Source organism: Hordeum vulgare, chromosome 2H (assembly GCF_904849725.1).
Source record: "Hordeum vulgare subsp. vulgare chromosome 2H, MorexV3_pseudomolecules_assembly, whole genome shotgun sequence".
NCBI classification, from domain to species: domain Eukaryota; kingdom Viridiplantae; phylum Streptophyta; class Magnoliopsida; order Poales; family Poaceae; genus Hordeum; species Hordeum vulgare.
This window is the reverse complement of record NC_058519.1, coordinates 422,606,829-422,626,832: the sequence shown is the minus strand read 5'-3', so window position 1 is coordinate 422,626,832 and position 20,004 is coordinate 422,606,829. Positions and strand designations below refer to the sequence as shown.

Here is a 20,004-nt window from a genome sequence, read left to right as displayed (position 1 = left end):
ATATCTTACCCCATATAGGATTAACATTGGTTCTACCCATACCATTTGTATGTTCAATTTTCTCCCATGTTGTTGTTTCCATTCCTCCAAATAAGCCGATCAAAGAGTGAAAAAACCATTTTTTGTGTGTAAACTCCAAGCAATGAAGTCTGACATATCATGCATAGGAAGTGGAATCGTGACCATAGTTTGAGCGTCAATTGGCCACAATGTTTGGCTTCATCCCAATCATTCATGATTGGATCAATAAGATCATAAACCTTTGAGAAAAGATGGCCCTTCTAGGAGTAATAATTTTTATATTTGCATAATTTTGGATCCATGCCTCTTTGCAAATATCAATATTTTGTCTATTTCCAACTCGCCAGATATACCTATTCATTAGAGAGTTTACTCCCACCATATAGCTTTGCGACGTAAAAGAGGAACCTTTTTAGATTTACATTCATTAAATTGCCATCTATGACGTATTTAGCTCTCAATATTGTAGCACATAACGATTCCGGATTATCAAACAAACACCACACTTGCTTGGCTAGGTAAGCTACATTGAAACAATGTATATCTCGGAAGCCCATGCCTACTTGGTCTTTTAGGGCACACATCTTCCACCACGCCATCCAATGCATTCTCTTTTGATTGTGCTCATCGCCCCATGAATTGTGACATTGTGTTAATGATTCTATTGCAAAATAAAGGATTTTTAAAGATGGGAATAACATAAGTTAGGATAGCTTGTAAAACAGATTTGAGCAGAATTTCCTTTCCTCTAGTGGATATCTTTTTCTATCCATCCACTATTTTTTTAATATTGTGATCAATTATGAATTGGAAACAATCGCTTTTGTCCATACCCATATTTACAAGCAAAAACAAATATTTTCCATTGAGGGCTTAAGTCATAATATTCAGAATTTTACAAATTTGCATCTTGTCTTCCACTTTTGCATTGGGACTAAAGAAAGTACTATACTTTTCAATGTTGACCATTTGCCTCGAGGTAGCACAATAAGAATGCAAAACTAATTTCAACGCGTACACATCCATACCATTTGCTTTCACAAGAACAAAGAATCATTGGTGAAGAGAAGATTTGAAATCAATGGGGGCATCTCTACAAACTTGAATTCCATAAATATTTCAAATTGTCTTACTCCCTTTCTCCGGAAATAAGTCATGATGTTCTAGTTCACTAAAACAACATCCTTATTTTTTGAAGTGATGATTTGGATGCAGTTAGTGTTGGGATGTCGAATTTTTGAAGTTAGATATTTTAGCATGAAAAATCAACATTTGAGATGACAAATTTATTGCTGTGGGGAAGACATTTTTTTGGCAAGAAAGACAATTTTTTTGTCATGTTTACTTTTTTGTTAGGAATTACTATGCTTGAAAAGGAAATTGCCATTTTCACGGCAATATAGTCGGCCATAGACAAGGCGAGTGATAGGCAGCGGTCGATCGATCCAAAATTTGTGTCGGTCAGCCCGCAACCATCCAAATTGGTGGATTTCGGTCATTCTTTGCACTTTTTTTTGTCTTGCTCGCCGCACATGCTCTGTGGTGCCGCCCCCTCATCGACCGTCCTCATTGCTAGCCGCTTCCCTTGACGACCGTCCTCGTCGTCAGTCGTCGCCCTTGTCGGTCGTCCTCATTGCCGGTTGCCGTGAATGGAACAACTATGCATGTGATTGCAGCTCCACGTCGCAACAGTTGTAGGTCTAGTGGCATCCAGCCGCCGCACCGCGATCGTCCTTGCAACTTGTTTGTGTCGATCCTCTCTATCAAAACACGCTATTTGTCACCATTTCGGTGTGGTTCCACCGTAGTAGAAAAATATCTTGCTAGTAGAAGCTTCTGGGGTTCGTGGTAGAAACAAAAAACATGGGTTCGACGTTGTCGCCGCGAAAAACACCTCTCTCGAATACAGCAAACCTGCATGCTGGTTCCAGCTCTGGATTTGTCAGTTGCAACAAATCGTGTGCTACATCATCGTTGGCGCAGAAAAACACTTTGGCCATAAAACAAAAATGGTTGTTGGTTCGAGCTCCGGCTTAGGCGGTTGTAGCAAAACCAAAAGCTGGTTCCAGCTCTGACTTTGTCAGGAATATATCATTTTGTTGTAAACCTTCTCATTGACTGTCGTGGTAGCAAAAAAGCTCGTCGGTAGAAGTTATTGCCTTGTCGGTTGCAAAAAATGTGGATGTTCGCTGTCGTTGCCACAAAAAACACACCACACGATGTACCAAAATCAAATGGTGGTTCCAGCTCTGGACTTGCCGCTTGTAGCAAAACCAGATGTTGGTTCCAGCACCCGTGTACTGACGGTTGTACATCATCGTCTTGTAAAAACATGCAGCTCGCCGTTGGGGCTGGAAAATTCACCGAAGCAGGAGAAGGTGCACTGGGGAAATCGCTGATAAGAGGCGGTCATGGATGTGACAATATTGTTGCGAGGTAGGCGACGACCTCGCCGATGCATCGTCCTGCTCCTCCATTGGTAAGGGCTTGATGCAGGGGGTGGATGGAGGCCTCGCCAGAAAGATGTAGGTGCAGCAGTGAGGGGACGGAGGCCTCGCCCGGTGTGGGGGTGGGGGAGATCTATGTGGACGGAGAGAAGACGATTGGAAAAAGTGATCACACTAGAATCTTCTTGAAATGGTAAAGGGCGACCCATGAAGCTTCGGGCGGCACACCCTTTTTAAACGTTTTCCTATAGAAAATGTTTAATTTGCTATGCGTGAAAAACTACGTTAAAAATTTAGTATTTTTAATTAATTAACAATAAATCTGCTTCAAGTAAGAAGTTAGAGCATCTACAATCGAATCCCTCACTTTATCTTTAAATGCTCAAAACGTCCATATGATCAATGTTAAGACCCAACCAAATACCTTATTTCATCACTATATTAATTAGCCGACATCTCTTAAATTTATTTTAATATAAGAACGATATAAGCCTACCCAGTAACCCTGCTTCACATCATATCTATCCCAGGTTGTCCCTCGGAGCGCCTTCATATCTATCCCAGGTTGTTCCTCGGAGCGCCTCGCGCCGCCGTGGCGGCCGAGCCGGAGCTCATGCGGCGTGATGATGTCCTAGAGTGAGCCTGTGGTTGCTGCGAGCGCAGGTCGCGCGTGCGGAAGCATGGCATGCCCAGCCGTTGCCGATGCTATGCATGCATGGAGTTAATTGCAAAAGAGTGTCACAATTCGGGTCGTATTCACAAGTTGGTGCCATCTTTCAAATTTTTTGCAAATACGTACCAAGATACATGCCGTATTTTGCAGATCGCGTATTTATACGTATAGATGCTCTTTCTGACATACATGGCCCACCTGTCAGCCTCTTAAAGAAAAAATCGCTCGGACCGCTGCGGGTGGGGGAAAACCGGCTCTCTGCTTCCTCTCGTATCGGATCGGCTGCGGGAAAAACCGGCTCTATCCATCTCTCCTTCCTCTCGCATATGTTCCTAACCCTACTCCCTCTCCTCTATCCCAGCCATGGCGGCGGCGGCCCCTGGAAGCATAGTTCGTGCTGGCGGCGACGGCTACGTTGATGGCGACGACGACATCGACTCTTATTCGTCCGATGACGAGAGCTCCTGCGATTTCTCCGAGCCTGTTGTGTCCAAGGCGGGGATGTTGTGGCTAGCACAGGTTTGGGTGGCCAATCCAAGCACAAGCCATCATTGGACGTCTGGGATCGGCGGCGTTGAGTAAGTTTTCTTCATCAATTTATAGTATTGGGGATTTAATGAAATGGAGATTTAGGATTAGGTTCCCAGTCCAGTTGTTGTTGTGTCATGCTGCTGTGTCCTGCTGCTGTCTCATGCTGCTCAGTAAAAATTATGTCCTGCTGTTAGATTTAATTAGTTCCAGTTCTCTAGTTTGTGAAATTTAGTGTTACATTGTCATGTGATGTGAATTTATCACTGACGATTGACATTTTTTCTGAAATTGCAGTTTATATCCAGAAATTTGGGATGTTGCCATTCATTTTCAAGATCTGGATAGTTTAGAGTTGAAACTGTGCAGTGATGATGTTGTCCTTCCTAGTGTGGTAGCACTGATGGAGACGCAAGGCTATGGAAGCACTAACTCAGTGTATTTTGATAAAGGCATAGGAGTTGATGGTTTGGAGAAAATAGATAGCAATGCTAAGTTGCAACAACTAAAGAGGCAGCACAAGGATGCCAAGTTGCTGAATTTGTCTGTGTATAGGGGGAGTGCACCTGTCTTTGAAGATGTGCTTGTGACACAAGAGAGCCAAATTGTGGTTGGAAGACAAGAGAGCAGAAGGGCAAGCTGAAGCTTAAACAAGTAGTGGAAGAAGATAGTACTGATGCATCTTCATTTGATTCAGAGGGTCCAATAGATATTGAACATGAACCTTACTTCATGGGGGAGTATAGGCCAAAAGCAAATGAGGGAAGAGGGCTTACATTAGAAGAATTTGAACAGGAAGAAACAAATGATGATGAAACAGACAGAGTGGACTTGATGATGAAGTGCTACCAGAGGTCTTACATCATTATGATGGTGAAACAGATGTGGAAGATTTATTTGAGCTGGATGAGGAGGATCAAGTTGTTCAAGAAGGAGAACACATTACTGAACCTGCAATAAAGAGGAGGAAACTGCCATTGGGTAGAGGACCCACAAGCAGGTCACATTCCAGTGCCATACAAATATATGAACCAGATTTTAAACCCTCATCAGATGAAGAGGAGAAAGGTTTCCTTAAGGAAAGTGATGATGATGGGTTTGAGCCAGCTAGTTTTGTACCACCTAAAGGAAGAAAGAGCAGGGCAAAGAAACAGCCACCTAGGAAATGGTATGATGAAAATAGGGAAGAGCCACATAATCAACTATGTCTGAAAATGTGTTTCAAAGATCAACACCAAGTTAGGGATGCTTTGTTGAGCTTGCACATCAGTCAGAGTAGGTCTTTTCAGTATCACAGGAATTCAGATAAAAGAATAATTGTGGAATGCATAACAAAGAAGATATGCAAATTCTTTATGGTGGCAGCAGTTATAAAAGGAGAGAAAACATTTGCAATAAAGAAAATGAGATTGCAACACACTTGCCCTACTACTACAGATAAGAGTAGGGTCACTGCAAAGTGGCTTGCAAAGACATATGAGCCATTGTTTAGATCGGATCTCAATACTAGCATTCAGACAATGATTGACAACTGCCAAGAGAAGTATGGTGTAGAAGTTCCAAAGGCAATGGCATATAGTGCAAAAAATCAAGCTGTTGAGAATATTCTAGGAGAGCACAAGAAGCAATATACCATGAATAGAGACTATGCTCAGACTGTGATGGATACAAACCCTGGTAGTAGGGTTATAGTTACAACAGTAACTCCAACACCTACTGCAAAAGTTCCACATCCTGGGCCAAGGTTTCATGCAATGTTCTTCTGCCTCAATGGAGCAAGGGAGGGTTTTCTTCAGGGATGCAGACCCTTCAGTTCAAATTTATATAATTATTATGTTATTTTAGTTCTGATTTGATATTATAGTGACAATTTTATGTTGCAATATATTAGGTGTTGATGGATGTTTTGTAAAGCTATGCACTGGTGCCCAAATCCTTGCTGCCATTGGTAGAGATGGGAATAATAATATATATCCCCTGGCATTTGCTATTGTTGGACAAGAGGATACACAAAGTTGGTGTTGGTTTCTCCACCAACTGAAGATCTGCCTAGGAGGAGAAACTGGACAGTTTGGTCCATACACAATCATGTCTGATAGACAGAAGGTAATACTGAATTCTAGCTTACAACTTTAGTTATGAATTGTATCTTAGAATTGTATCTTAGAATTGTAGCTTATAGTTGTGTCATGTGTGAACAGGGGCTACTCAATGCAGTGAATCAAGTTTTTCCTAACTCCCACCAAAGATTTTGCCTTAGACACTTGTATGCAAATTTCCAGAATGTTGGGTTTAGGGGGGAAGATCTTAAGAAGTACATGGATAATGCCAGTTATGCTTACAATGAACACAAGTTTGAACTTGCAATGGATCATATGAAAAAAGAGAGTGAAAAGGCTTGGAAGTGGCTTAGTGAGATACCTAAAAAAACTGGGCTAGGCATGCATTTGACACAAACTGCAAGACAGATTTGGTTGTTAACAATCTGTCTGAGGTGTTTAACAAGTACATCCTTTATGTTAGGAAAAAACCAATTAGGACAATGTGTGATGGTATTAAAGATAAGATGATGGTGAGGTGGCATAGGAATAGAGAGACTGGGAAGGCAGCTAGATGGGGAATCACACCTCATTATAGTGAAAAGCTAGAGGCAGAAAAGGAAAGGGCCAGATTCTGCAAACCCATTCAAGCTGGTGTCAATTTGTGGCAAGTGAGTAGTGGACAACAGACACATGTTGTTAATTTGGAGCTTCACACATGTAGTTGCAGAAAGTGGGACATTACTGGCATACCATGTAACCATGCAACCTCTGTAATTAACAAGGCAAAAAGGTTTCCAGAGGATTTTGTGTGCAACTTCTTCAGAAAACCTTTGTATGTGGCAGCATATGAACCAATGATTTACCCTCTTCCTGGTGAACATAACTGGACAAAAAGTACAGGGCTAGACATAGACCCCCCTGAATTTAAAATTAAGAAAGGCAGAAAGAAAGAGAAGAGGGCAAAGGGAAGATTTGAAGTGCCCAAGCCTAAGGATACATCAAGATTGGGTACAATAACATGTAGCAATTGTGGACTCCAAGGTCACAGATACACAAGATCCAACAAAAACTTGAAACCAGAATTGCTTTTGAGGAAAAACAAACATGTGGTAACACTTTTTTACTTTGTTTCCCTCTTTCTTTCTTTCTTTCTTTAATATTTTGCACTTGACATATATATTCAATGATTTGTTTCCCTCTTTCTTTCTTTATTTAATAGGCACCTGCAAGAAATGCACCTGCACCTGCAACAACTGCTCCTGCTCCTGCTGGAAGAGGTACTGGTGCTACTGCTGGAAGAGGTGCTGCTGCTGGTAGAGGTGCTGGAAGAGGAGCTGGAAGAGGAGCTGGTGCTACTGCTGGAAGAGGTGCTGCTGCTAGTAGAGGTGCTGGTGCTGGTGCTGGTATAGGTGCTGGTGCTGGTAGAGGTGCTGGAAGAGGTGCTGGAAGAGGAGGTTTCTCAGCCCCAAGATGGGTTGCTAGTGCTTCTACTTCTGGCAATATTGGATGGGCTAGTTACTTCAATGCTAGTGGTAATAGATGAGCTAGGTGACAGTAAGGCTAGGTGACAGTAATGCTAGTGGATGTTTTGTAATGCTAGTGGTCTGTTTGAGAACTATTGTGGTGTTTGAGAACTATTGTGGTGTTTGATAACTTTTGTGGTGTTTGGTAATATATGAGCTAGGTGACAGTTATGCTGAAATTTTGCTTGTGTACTGCTTGGATATATATACTCAATTATACTTGGATATATATACTGAAATTAACTCAATTATACTCCAACACTCAATTATACTTGGATATATATACACTCAATTATACTTGGATATATATATACTCAATTATACTTGGATATATATACACTCAATTATACTTGGATATATATACTGAAATTTTGCTTGGATATATATACTGAAATTAACTCAATTATACTCCAACATAACAACATGACCATATGCAAGCACTGTTTCAGTATATATACTGAAAATTTACTCAAATGTGACTGGATAAAAATTAACTCAAATTTCAGAAGCAACAACAACATAACCCATTCATTCAGCAGCTCGTTCCAACATAACAAGTAACTGGTTCAAATATAACAAATAACTGGTTCAAACATAAGTCATAAAGCAAGAACAACATAAATCAAACAACAACATGACTCATTCATTCATCTTATCACTTCATCTTTTCATTGAGAAGCTGGTTCCAACTTGAACTTGTAGCAACTTCTTCAGTGAGCTTTTCATTTGAAAATGTCATACAAGCAAGTTCATTCTTCAACTTGGTCACTTCATCAGTGATTTGTGCTTCTGAATTGGCTAGGACCTCCTGTAGTTGACTGATCTGCAACTTCATTTTCCTCCTCTCTTCAATAAGCCTCTCCTTTTCTTTCAAATGGTTGCACTTTACATTTTTGATCATTTTCCCATGAGCTCTTGAAAGGTTTTCAAGAATGACATACTTCTCATTCAACTTCTGGTTCTCTCCCTCTTTCCTTGCTATCTCTGCCTTCTGCTCTTCAAATTCTTTTTTGTACTCACTGACCACATACAAATGCTCTTTTGTCCTAGTTTCTTGGGCCTAAAAAAGGGTGTCCACATGTTTAGCTAGTTCCTGAAATTTATCTTCAAGACTCTTCTTCTCACATGTCAAAGTCTGAATTGTTAGTGCACTATTCAGATTGTCACTGCTCCGGTAAGCTTTGGCATCTTCATACATTTGCCAAAGCTTCAACAGGGCATTCTGCATTGGTATAGGCCAATATGGATCAACCCATTCAACAAATCCACAGTTATCAGCTCCGTGTAAATTAAACAATACACAAAGCATAGTAAGCATAGCATATTTAACTTTCATCAAACTGATAAATAGAACTGTGCAATAGCTACTTGCTCAGCACATGCCAAGAACCTCCTGCCAGTGCTGGTTCCTTCAAAAGCTACAAATCTTTCTGTTGCTTTGCCATGCTTCTCGCAGAAAACCATAAGATCGAACTCAAGCCCTCTGTAATCCTCATCTTCAATGCTATCAGGAATCTAAAGCAAGAAAAAATCATTACTAAGAAACCATACTAAAACCCTAACCCCTACCAAATTACAACAATTATCAAATCACCAAATCCTAATCAGGCTACCAAACTACAACATAATTCACCAAATCACCAAACCTAACTAAAATCCTAACTAAGCAGCACTAATTCCCCAAAAATGCAGCACTAATTCCCCAAATGCAGCAACACTAAATCCCCAAATGTAGCTGCACTCAAATCCTAAGCAGCACTAAATCCCAACCTAACCTAAATCCCCAAATGCAGCTGCACTATACCCTAAAACAGACACTAAAATCCCCAAATGCACCCGGATAGAACCCTAACCCTAGCTGTGAGCACTAACCTCGTACTTCTCGTCGTCCTCACTATTTTCGCAGAGCATCTGAGAGTAATCCTGGTTGTTGTCGTCGCTGCTTTCCTCCTCAAACTCCATGGCGCGGCGGAGCTCGGCTGCCGTCGGCGAAGAAGAGCAGGAGAGGAGCAGCGGGAGTAGCAAAGAAGAAGAGAGCCAGCCGCAGCGGTCCCCAGCCGAAGAAGAAGTGCGACCGGCAGGAATACTCGACCGGCAGAGAGCCGGTTTTCCCCGTAGCCAGCCGGTTTTCCCTCCAGCCGCAGCGGTCCGGGCGGTTTTTCCTTTAAAAGGCTGACAGGTGGGCCATGTATGTCAGAAAAAGCATCTATACGTATAAATACGCGATCTGCAAAATACGGCATGTATCTTGATACGTATTTGAAAAAAATTTAAAAAATGACACCAACTTATGAATACGGCCTCAATTATGACACTCTCTTGCAATTAACTCGCATGCGTGCTAGCTACTTATATGCAAGCGTGCTTGGTGCTAGCTGCCGGTGTTGTTGCTATGCATGTGTGCCGCCGGATGCACGCTCTGCCCCCACAACGCATTGAACGTGTTTGATATAATGTCTATAAACATAAAAGGTTGAAAGTAGAGAATGTGACTGCATGGGATAAGAAAATAGAGTTTCAAAACAGACGTGCTCGGACATTGACAGGGTTTGAGACTTCGAATTAGTACATTGTTATTGTAGATGCTCTTACAAGAACCAGAAGCAAACACCGGCATAACAACACCAGCAAGATTCCCCTTCTCCGATAACACACAAAAAAAAAAATTGCTCACTCTCCGGCCACTTCCCCAGCAATGGCATACACCACAGTCCTCCTCTACACTGTCATCTCACTCTCGCTCTTCCTTGCAGCTTCAGCTCTTGCGCCACCGCCTGACACCACCCAACAAGCACCGAGGACGGTGCGGGCCGGCTACTACTTCGCCGCCGACGCCGACCTCTGCCCCCTCGCGGCCCTCGACGCTTCCCTCTACACCCACCTCTACTACTCATCTGTTTCCGTGCACCCCACGCGGCGCACGCTCGAGCTCCCAGCCGAACCGGCCCAGGCGCGCCTCCTTGCCAACTTCTCCCGGGAGCTCAAGGGCAAGAACCCGGCGCTCAGGACCCTGCTCTCCGTCGCCACCGCCGGCACCGAAGATGCCGCAGCAGACGCCGCCACGGCGTTTGGGGACCCTGCGTTCGCCGCCATGGCCATGGACCCGACGTCGCGGGCCGCGTTCGTCGACGAGGCCGTTCGGGTGGCGCGGGAGAATGGCTTCGACGGGGTTGACGTCGCGTGGCGGTTCCCGGCGTCGGCGGTGGAGATGGCCGACTTCGGGTTCCTGGTCGCCGAGTGGCGCGCCGCGGTGCCCCAGGGGTTCCTGCTCACGGCCACCGTCTACTTCTCTAACCACGTGTTCGGCGCGCCGTTCGCCGGCGTGGACTACCCGTCTGAGGTGGTCGCCGGGAGCCTCGACTGGATCAACGTGATGGCGTTCGGGCTCCGTCCGGCCGGCGCGGCGGCCAACATCACGGCCTTCGACGCGCCGCTGTACGACAGGGCGTCGCACTTCTCGGTGAGCTACGGCGTCGTCTCCTGGCTCGACGCGGGCGTCCCGGCTGGCAAGGTGGTCATGGGGATACCGCTCTACGGCCGGTCGTGGTTCCTGCGCAACAAGGCCAACAGCGGCGTCGGCGCGCCGGTCGTGGCCGCCGGGCCGAAGCAGCGCGGGAGCAACTCGACGGGGGCCATGTCCTACGCCGAGGTGGAGGCGCTCACCACGACCGCGGGCGGACGCGCGCCGGTGATGACGTCGTTCGACAACGCCTCAGTGTCGTCGTACCTGGCGGTGGGCGACGTTTGGGTCGCCTTCGACGGCGCGGCCGTCGTCGCCGAGAAGCTTGGCTTCGCTGCCCAGTGCGGCCTGCTCGGCTACTTCCTTTGGCCGGTGAACTACGATGACACCAACCTCACGGTAACCAGGAGAGGTCAGTGAGTGTCACCTTGCTAGCTTGGCTCATTTCTGCTAGTGTTCCATCGCCGTGTATTTACTCTCTGCTTGTTTCAGCATCTGAGGTATGGGAGCAGAGCAAAATTTCGTCAAATTTGAGAAACGCCACCGGCGTCCGGCAGGGGAAGGCCCCAGTTGAACTGCCGCCGGCTCTCGGGTCGCCTTCGCCGTCGACAGAGCCGGTGCCCGTGCCGACGTCCGCGTCGTTCTCATGGCTGTGCTGGAAGAAGCTTGATGCGCACCTGCATTTGTCTGTACTAATTCTCCTCTTATATTAACTGGTAGCTTCCCTGTCTCTCCTATGTTCACTCCAACATCGACAGATTAGGATCTCAGATGTAGCATAGAGCAGTTTCGAGTTTTCTACACGGTTTTAGTTCAGAAAAGTGAAGAGAGTGCGCATCAACAAGACAACAGTAGTGTAAATCACATTTCAGTTCTCATATTGGTTTTACACACAAAAAAGAAGCTATCAAATTGGTTTTCTTGGCCAATGACTTGGAGCTTACATTACTGCTCTCTCCATTCCTTTATACTCCTTCCGTCACGGTTTAGAAATCATGCATGAAAATTTTGTAGAACCTAGATGATTATTGATTGGCTGTAAAATGAGTTAAAAAATAACATTCACACTACGCATGCATATAAAAGTAGTACAACGGAGTATTAATTAGCTGTTAGGAGTAACTGCAATACGCCTTAAATCTTATGTGTTATGAAAATGCACGTAAACTTAATCGTGCCTTCTAAATAGTAACGGAGATAGTACAATGTCACTGTAAAAAGCATATTTTACATCTATATAAAGCCACAAACACTGATCAAGACAAAAATTAATGACATTTCTTCGTATTAACTAGTTTAATGGTTGCATGCATATAGTCATAATAACATTAACTATTTTAGTCTTTTTTTAATGCATGCGGCGTATTAATAATTCTAGTTAAAAGAATTGGTTTATAAAGCAAACATTGAATTTTATTTTGTTACCTGTAACTTGAATTTGTAGTCTCATATAAGAGAATGAAGTGAGTATTATGTATAAAAGAAATTGCTCTGGGGATGATGTACAACCTGACAACAGTTGGACGATAGCAATTCAATAGGCCTCCTAGGATGTGTTTTTTTGTCGGCGTCGAAAATCGTCCCAATCGCGTCGTCAGGACGTCCATTTTCGTTGGTTGGGTTCATTTTTAGGACCGACGATTCCAGATTGAACCCAGCGCGCTGGGGCCGCTTGGGGGCTCCCGCGGAAAAGAAAACGGCGTGTGGGCCGCCACTGTCACGCGAAAAATAGTTTTCACCTCCAGATCCACCCCTTCGCGCACTACACCTTTCGTTGTCATGCCGATTCCGGTGCCGTCCACCTACCTACAACCGTTACAAAGGCCATCTCCCCAGCAATAAAGGGAGGGTTTGTCGCGGCTTCGCCCTCCTGCTTCTTGGCGAGTTTTTCCGGCGCTCCGGCCAAGCACGCGGTTGCGCGTGTGCAATATCCGCCAGGTGTCCGGCGATTTGTCTCGGCGATGGACTCCGACGATCAGGAGGCGTTTACGGTGCTACTGGAGGAGGAAGCCGATGTCGACGCCCTGGACGTAGAGCACCTCATGGTCGTCGCCGCTCTGGCCGGCCTATTCACAAGTAACACAAAGCCGCGACGAGGTGGCTCGGCATCAAGCCGGCTGAAGGCAAAGCAGAGGCATCGACTGGAAGGCTATTGCTTGCTCTACACTGACTACGTCGCCGGCGCTCCTCTGCAGGGCGACAAAGTATTTCAGCGCCGTTATCAGATGAGCCGGAAGCTCTTCCTCACGATTGTGAATTCCATCAGGGAGTTCGACAGCTACTTCAAGTGCAAAAAGGATTGCACTGGCAAACTTGAATTCACCTCACTCCAGAAGTGCATGACAGCTATGAGGATGCTTGCATACGAAGCTGTCGGTGATATTCTGGAAGACTATGGACGCATGGCCAAGTCCACAACCATTGAGTGTTTGTACAAGTTCTACAAGGCAGTGGTGACAATGTTTGGACCTCAACACTTGCGATCACCCAATGCAAACGACACTGCTCCGATCCTAGCACATAATGCAGCAAGAGGATTTCCTCGGATGCTTAGAAGTATCGACTACATGCATTGAAAATGGAAAAACTGTCCATTTGCTTGGCAGAGGATGTACAAAGGTGCCAAAGGAGGTTACAGTGTGTTACTTGAGGCAGCGGACACACATGACCTCTGCATTTGGCACTCCTTCTTTGGTATGCCAGGAACTCATAATGACATCAACGTATTGCAGTGCTCGAATGGCTTTGCCAACTTGTTAAAGGTCATGCTCCTCCGGTTAACTACGAGGTCAATGGGCACCACTACAACAAGGGATACTACCTAGCAGATGGCATCTATCCGAGATGGTACACATTTGTGAAGAGTATCTCAAACCATGCGCCAGGAGGCAAGAACTCCTACTTTCCCAAGCGTCAAGAAGCTTGTAGGAAGGATGTCGAGCGGGCATTTGGTGTGCTTCAATCTCGATTCACTGTTGTTCGGTACCCCGCTCAGACCTGGTCGAAAGATCAAATGTGGAAAGTCATGACTTGTTTTGTCATCTTGCACAACATGGTCATTGAGAGCGAGCAGGAAGAGCCAGTGTTTGATGTTGAACCATATTACAGGCAGGGTCCTCTTACCCAAGTTGATCACCAGCTACCGACAACCCGAACTGCCTTCCTCAACATGTGACAGGAGATCCGAGACCCACAGTGTAACGTCCAAGATGCGACACTTTCAATATTTGGGGGCGAGGACTCAATAAGGAAAGAGACGCATCTTAGCGTTTCGCAAGCACATGAATCATTGCAATACATACATGGAGAGATGAATATATAGAATGGCTTACACTCTCCACAAGTTAAGTTACAATTAAGTCAACAATTTATTTCAAATCATCCCAAAAGTCAGGGTCCGACTACGGACAAGATAAACGATAAAAATTGAAGTAGTCTATCTCGCTATGCCCAGGAGACGACCAAGGGCCTCTAATCATCGGGGTACGTCACGTACATACGCCCACTGCCTTCGTCGAACTCCCACTACAACTGCGTAGCATCAAAAGCCTCTGGGTCTGTTGTACCTGGACCTGTGGGGTTGTAGTAATCCGTGAGCCACAAGGACTCAGCAATCTTGCAACCATGATACCGGAACTAATCAAGTTAATGGGTATGGAAGTTTAAGTGTTTAGGTTGCAGCAGCACTAAGCACATATGGTGGCTAACTTACGAGGGCATGAAGTAAAGTGAGTGGTCTACGCATGATAGTTGTGAACTAATAATGATCACTAAGTGATCCTGTATACCTACTTACGCCAGTCATAACCCCACCGTGTCCCCAGTCGGAGGAGGAACTCACGAATGAGACAGTCATGGTTATGCACACACTTGGCATATTTTAGTTAAGTTTACTTCAGGTTGTCTAGAGCCGGATGTTAAACAAAGTTTCCAAGTTGCCATATAACCGCGAGCACGGCTTTCCAAAACATTTTACCCTGCAGGGGTGCTCCAACTAATCCATCACAAATTACCACAAGCTACATAGGAAGCCTCGACCAAGAACACGTGATCTCCTTGGATTCCTTAGTGGAAAACCTCAACCTTGATATAGCCCAAAGCATCACCGGAATCCCGATGCACAAGACACCTCTAAGAGGTGAAGACAAATCCAGCAAAACCGCCCGATGTGTCGACGAACCCAATAGGAGCCGCGTATCTCGTTCTCATGACACGGCGGATAAGCACAGCGTACAGTGGCCTGATTGAAATCTCCCAAGTTGCCCAGGGTTGGCCCCGCACATGGCTCTAGGTTGGACCAACACTCATGAGGAGCACTAGCCCAGGGGTTGATTAATTATCCTCGGGGTAGCTATTCCCTATGCTTTTTATTATTAAGTTGTTTAGCAAATTGAGTACCAAGGTTGGGTCTTGCCAGAAAAGTCTTAACGCAAACGTGTGATCAAGGGGGTCCCCATAACAACCCCAAGCGTGTTAGGAGCGCTCAATATGGAACATAACACCGGTAGCCGAAACTAAGGCGGCAAAAGCAGATCAAAACACCCAGCAAAAGGCCAAGCCTTCCATCTTTTACCAGGTATATAGGTGCATTAAATTAAATAGCAGTAACAGATGATATTCAAAAGCCCATGTTAACACATGGATCAGCCTGCACCTGCAACTAACAATGCTATAAGCTTGTTGAGCAAGTGCTATCCTAGCCAATCAACATTTGCTAGGTAGTGGAGGGGTTAGAGGCTTTTATGGCAATGTTTGGAGGCTTATTTTATAGGTGGTAGGAAGCGATAAAATAGCGATGGAAACAAGTCATCTAAGCACAAGAAAATTAGAGGCGGTATCAAATTCACAATCATCTTGCATGTTGGTTCTTCTGACTGGTACATCTCTTGCTCCTCAAGAACTTACTCAATGTGATCCTCGCACGCGTTCTTAGCTCTTGTTGCTACCCAAAGAAAATACACATCCAATGAACACACAACAAGGTGCAATGCTTCAAACAACATGATGCATGAGTGTGGGTATGAAAGGAGCATGGCAATGCTAACTAGTCAAGTTTCTCATGCATTTATTAAGTTGTTAGTATTCTGAACAAAAATTGAAGTTTATTAATTTGGATATGCATGAACATGGAAGAAATGGATGCATCATCAGAAATCGGTGCAAAAGCATATAAAGAACGTCGCAGATCGAGCTACGGATCTCTTGAAAAACACAAAACAAGATATGAAAAGCAACAATGACTAAACATCGTTTGAGAGGGAGCTATGGGCATTTCATTGGCATTCCAAGTATGCTAATGGACAGGACACAAAATTACAGGTGCAATAGACCTGTCTTACATGCAAAACAACAAAGCACAACACACACATTGCACCAAACAAAACAACACCCAATATGTCCACTAACAACAACATACCACTTTGAACAAGAGAAAACTAGCAGCTACAGTCTCTTAATGAGTTCAACCAAAACATGAATATGAAGCTATCAAAGAGCACAACAAACTCTAACTAATAGCAACTTTGATAGGTTCATGAAACAATGGCCATAAAGCTCTCAACATGGCAAGAAATATTACAGTTTATGACTTGGTGAAAACCCCAGTTTGCACTTGCAGTTTTTAATCTGGTGACATGTTGGCAGCAACAAAACACTAATCTACATCAAGTTATATGGCATAAAATTTAGGAGGGTGATAGAGGGCAACATCTACTATAAATCACTAGCACTGAGCATAAACTGTAACATCACAGAGAACATGGTAGCATCCCCTAAACATGGCATGAAAATAACCACAGATTCTCAGACTTCGTCAAAATCACAAAGGGAAAGTGCAACAATTTATAACAACATAGCGACTTTGACACGAAATAACTCTAAGATGCAAAATCTATTTGGCAAGGTGAAGGCACCAAATGATAGAGGGTAACAAGCACAATAGTTCATCGCATTTTACCAAACACAAAGGAACATTATATTCATGGGAATCATCAACACAACATGGGAAGAAATTAACAGATTCCAACACTTGGAAATATTTAGCATGTGAAATCAACAATAGTTTCTTAGCTACTTTGCAGCAAGAAAACCATTAAACTACTAGCTTATCCTAGCAAAGGAAAATTCCAAGGCCTAGAGCCCACAAAACACTACCACATTCATGTTGACATGTTCGTCATAGCATGTATAAATTAAATCCTACAAAAATCACAAAATACCACCTCATCACAAAATAACATTTTGCAAACTTGCCCAAAAGACAAAACGAATGCCACCAATGGATCCACTAGAAAATTCTACCCCAATTTCATATATCATACGCATATGTTTCTATAGGAAAAACACCCACAAAACTAAAATGAATTTTCCACAAATTAGGTGCTAAGAGTTATATGCCAATTATGGCATATTCCAGATTTGGCCTCTGCTAGATCTGACATTTTCCCTATTTGGAAAGGAAACAAAATTACAATTATTAATAGAAAAAAATAACAGGGCAGGCCCACCTGGCATATGCACCAGATTCCTTAAGGGCTGACATGCGGGCCCATGGCCCGCTGTTAGGGTCTCATCACAGTCTCGATGACATGCTCGATGCTGGCCGGGCAAGGAAGAAGATCTGCGGTGGGGGCACTCGGTCCACGACACCGACGACGTCGGGGCCAACGATGAGGAGACGCTCTCCTCCTCCTAGCTCCGGGAACGGGTCGAGGAAGACGCCCTCAACCTCCTCGACATCGTGGCCGAAGGGGAGAAGGCCACCAACAGCGAGATGACGACGGAGAGGCCAGCGATGCGAACTGCTCTCTTAAGCTCTCTGGTTCTCTCTCAGAGGCTTACCTGCAGGAGAGGAAGGGGGGAGAGAGGAGATGGTGGCGGCGTGATGAGGAGGCGGAAACCCTAGGGATGTGGTCCGACTTTATAGGGGTGAGTCGGGACGACGTCGCCTCGACGTCCGTGGAGATCACGGCACCGCGCGCCTCGCTACTCACTGCTCTCCAAAGAAAAGCGACGACAACAGCTGACGAAGCAGGTGACCGCTAGCGGGGGAGGGACTGGGCCGCTGCGACGCTGCTTGTTGGGCGGGGAGAAATGGGTGAGGCCCAGCTGGGTTGGACTCTCACTCTCTCATATTAAAAAGGTTTTTTTAAAAACAGCAAATCAAGATTAGCCAGGGTTTTTTAGGAGGAGTTTGAGAAAAAGAAAATAGGTGGGCACTCAGAGAATTATGCCCCATTTTATAAAAATGGTTTGACAATTTTCAGCACAAACAAATAACCCACAAAAAATAATATGGGCACTATTTTTGACAAAGCCACAACAGAAAAAATCCCAATTGTAACAAGTGTTACTTTTTAAAATACCTAACAGAATATTAGCTGGAGGTGCAACGTTATTAATAAAAAGAATTGAGCAAGTTAAAACAACACCACACTAATATTGGAATGAAAAGGGGGTTTCATAGTTTTTTTGAAGAAAGGCGTTTTGTTGGGGGTGAATCCACACTCACACACTTGCCACCACAACCCACACACAATCTCACACATAGCATTTCAACAAACATTATGCAACAAAACGATATCATGATGATGATGCCATGATGCAAGAAGTCATGAAGCAAAACTTGTTATTATTCAACCACGTATGGCATAGATGGAAGGTTCAACACATGGAATACATGAGAAATAAGGAAAGGGGTGCACTTAGGCTGTTACACACAGATGCATCAACAACTGCAGGACGATTTGGTGGAGCACCTATGGAGGCTCAAGGGCAACGCCTAGCTCGATGTGTGATGAATTATGATTTTTTATTTGTTGAACTATTTTGATTTGTATTGATTTGTTGAACTATTTTTTGATTTGTATTGATTTCTGTGATGAACTATGTGATAAAAAAACAAAGGATTTGTTCAGTTTGTGTCGAAGCACGCCCAATATGGGCCAATTTTGCATCGAACGTGGGCCATTTTGCGCCTATAGTGGGCCGAAATTGGCGACTGGGGGCGACCTTGGGGGCCGGCTGGGAACCCGAGCCCCCTCCCCCCACTTCGTTTTTTTCACCGACACGCCCCCAGGCGGCGCTATTTCATGCCCCTGGGGGCTGAACGGCTAGAGATGCTCTTAGCCTTGCTCCCTCTCCCTCCACCGATGACACATGGGGGTGATGCATGCTGTTGTCAATAGGTCTTGGTAGCATGACTCCTCGCTTGTGGCTAGCAGTCATGTATGGGGTTCCCACCCGCCGTTAGATGTTGGATCCACAATATCCATCATGCCCTAACCCGATGGTTCCTTGGGCATGGCCTTTACCTCATTTGTGGCTTACTTGGGCATGGTCTTTTCCTTATTGGTGGCCCTTGCGATTGCTTCTCTAGGCGCTTGACATCCCATATTTAGGGTTCATCTCCGTGTTGGTGCATGACGCAAGCTTTGGGGTCAATGGGTAGTGGATGTTGCGCTCGTGCGGTAGCAGGGCGGCCGGATGCATGCTTGTGATCCATTGCCATGTGAGTGGTGGGCGAGGGTGGACCCCCTCGGTCGCGGAAGTGGAGGCTTTGGTACGTGTGTTGGGGAACGTCGCATGGGAAACAAAAAATTTCCTACGCACACAAAGACCTATCACGGTGATGATCATCTATGAGAGGGGAGATCGGATCCACATACCCTTGTAGATCGCTAAGCGGGAAGCATCAAGAAACGCGGTTGATGTAGTCGAACGTCTTCGCGATCCGATCACGATCCGTCCCACGAACTCCGTCCCGATCTAGTACCGAATGCACGACACCTCTGCGTTCAGCACATGTACAACTCGATGATGATCTCCGATTTCTTGATCCAGCAAGAGAGACGAACAGGTAGCTGAATTCTCTGGCAGCACGACGGCGTGACGGTGATGGTGGTGGAATTTACTCTCGTGGGGCTTCGCCGTGCCGGATGTTTCTAGCTACGGGGTGTCGAAGTTGTGGAGGGGAGGAGGGCTGCACTTTGCTTGAGTGCCAAAAGCCTCTCTCCCCTCCACTATATATAGGAGGGAGGGGGCGGTGCCCTAGGGAAACCCTAGGGTTTCGGCCGGCGCTAGAGGGAGGAGGGAGGAGTCCTCCTCCAATTCCACTTGGAAGGAGGAGTCCTCCTTCTCCAAATCAGATTGGCCTCCTCTCCCTGCCTTTTTCTCCACTTCGGCTGACCTAGGCCCTCTTGGGCTGGCCACCAGCCCACTAGGGGATGGTGTGCCACCCTTGGGCCCATTTTCATCTTCTCCCGGGCGAGTGGCCCCTCCTGGTAGAACTCCGGAACCCATTCGTCATTCC

General features: G+C 45.2%; 1 protein-coding gene across 1 annotated transcript; it reads left to right on the top strand.

Annotated features, from left to right (window-relative positions):
* Positions 1-9,759: 9,759 nt before the first annotated feature.
* Positions 9,760-11,623, top strand: LOC123430192 (nod factor hydrolase protein 1-like). The gene is made up of 2 exons (XM_045114084.1): positions 9,760-11,106; positions 11,187-11,623. Exons 1-2 carry the CDS (start codon positions 9,930-9,932, stop codon positions 11,405-11,407), a joined length of 1,398 nt encoding a protein of 465 aa, XP_044970019.1. The 5' UTR covers positions 9,760-9,929; the 3' UTR covers positions 11,408-11,623.
* Positions 11,624-20,004: the final 8,381 nt, after the last annotated feature.

Coding starts and splice junctions, on each gene's coding strand:
- LOC123430192 (XM_045114084.1), top strand. CDS start 9,930: ATGGCATACACCACAGTCCTCCTCTACACTGTCATCTCACTCTCGCTC. Junction 11,107..11,186: donor CCTCACGGTAACCAGGAGAG/GTCAGTGAGTGT, acceptor TGCTTGTTTCAG/CATCTGAGGTATGGGAGCAG.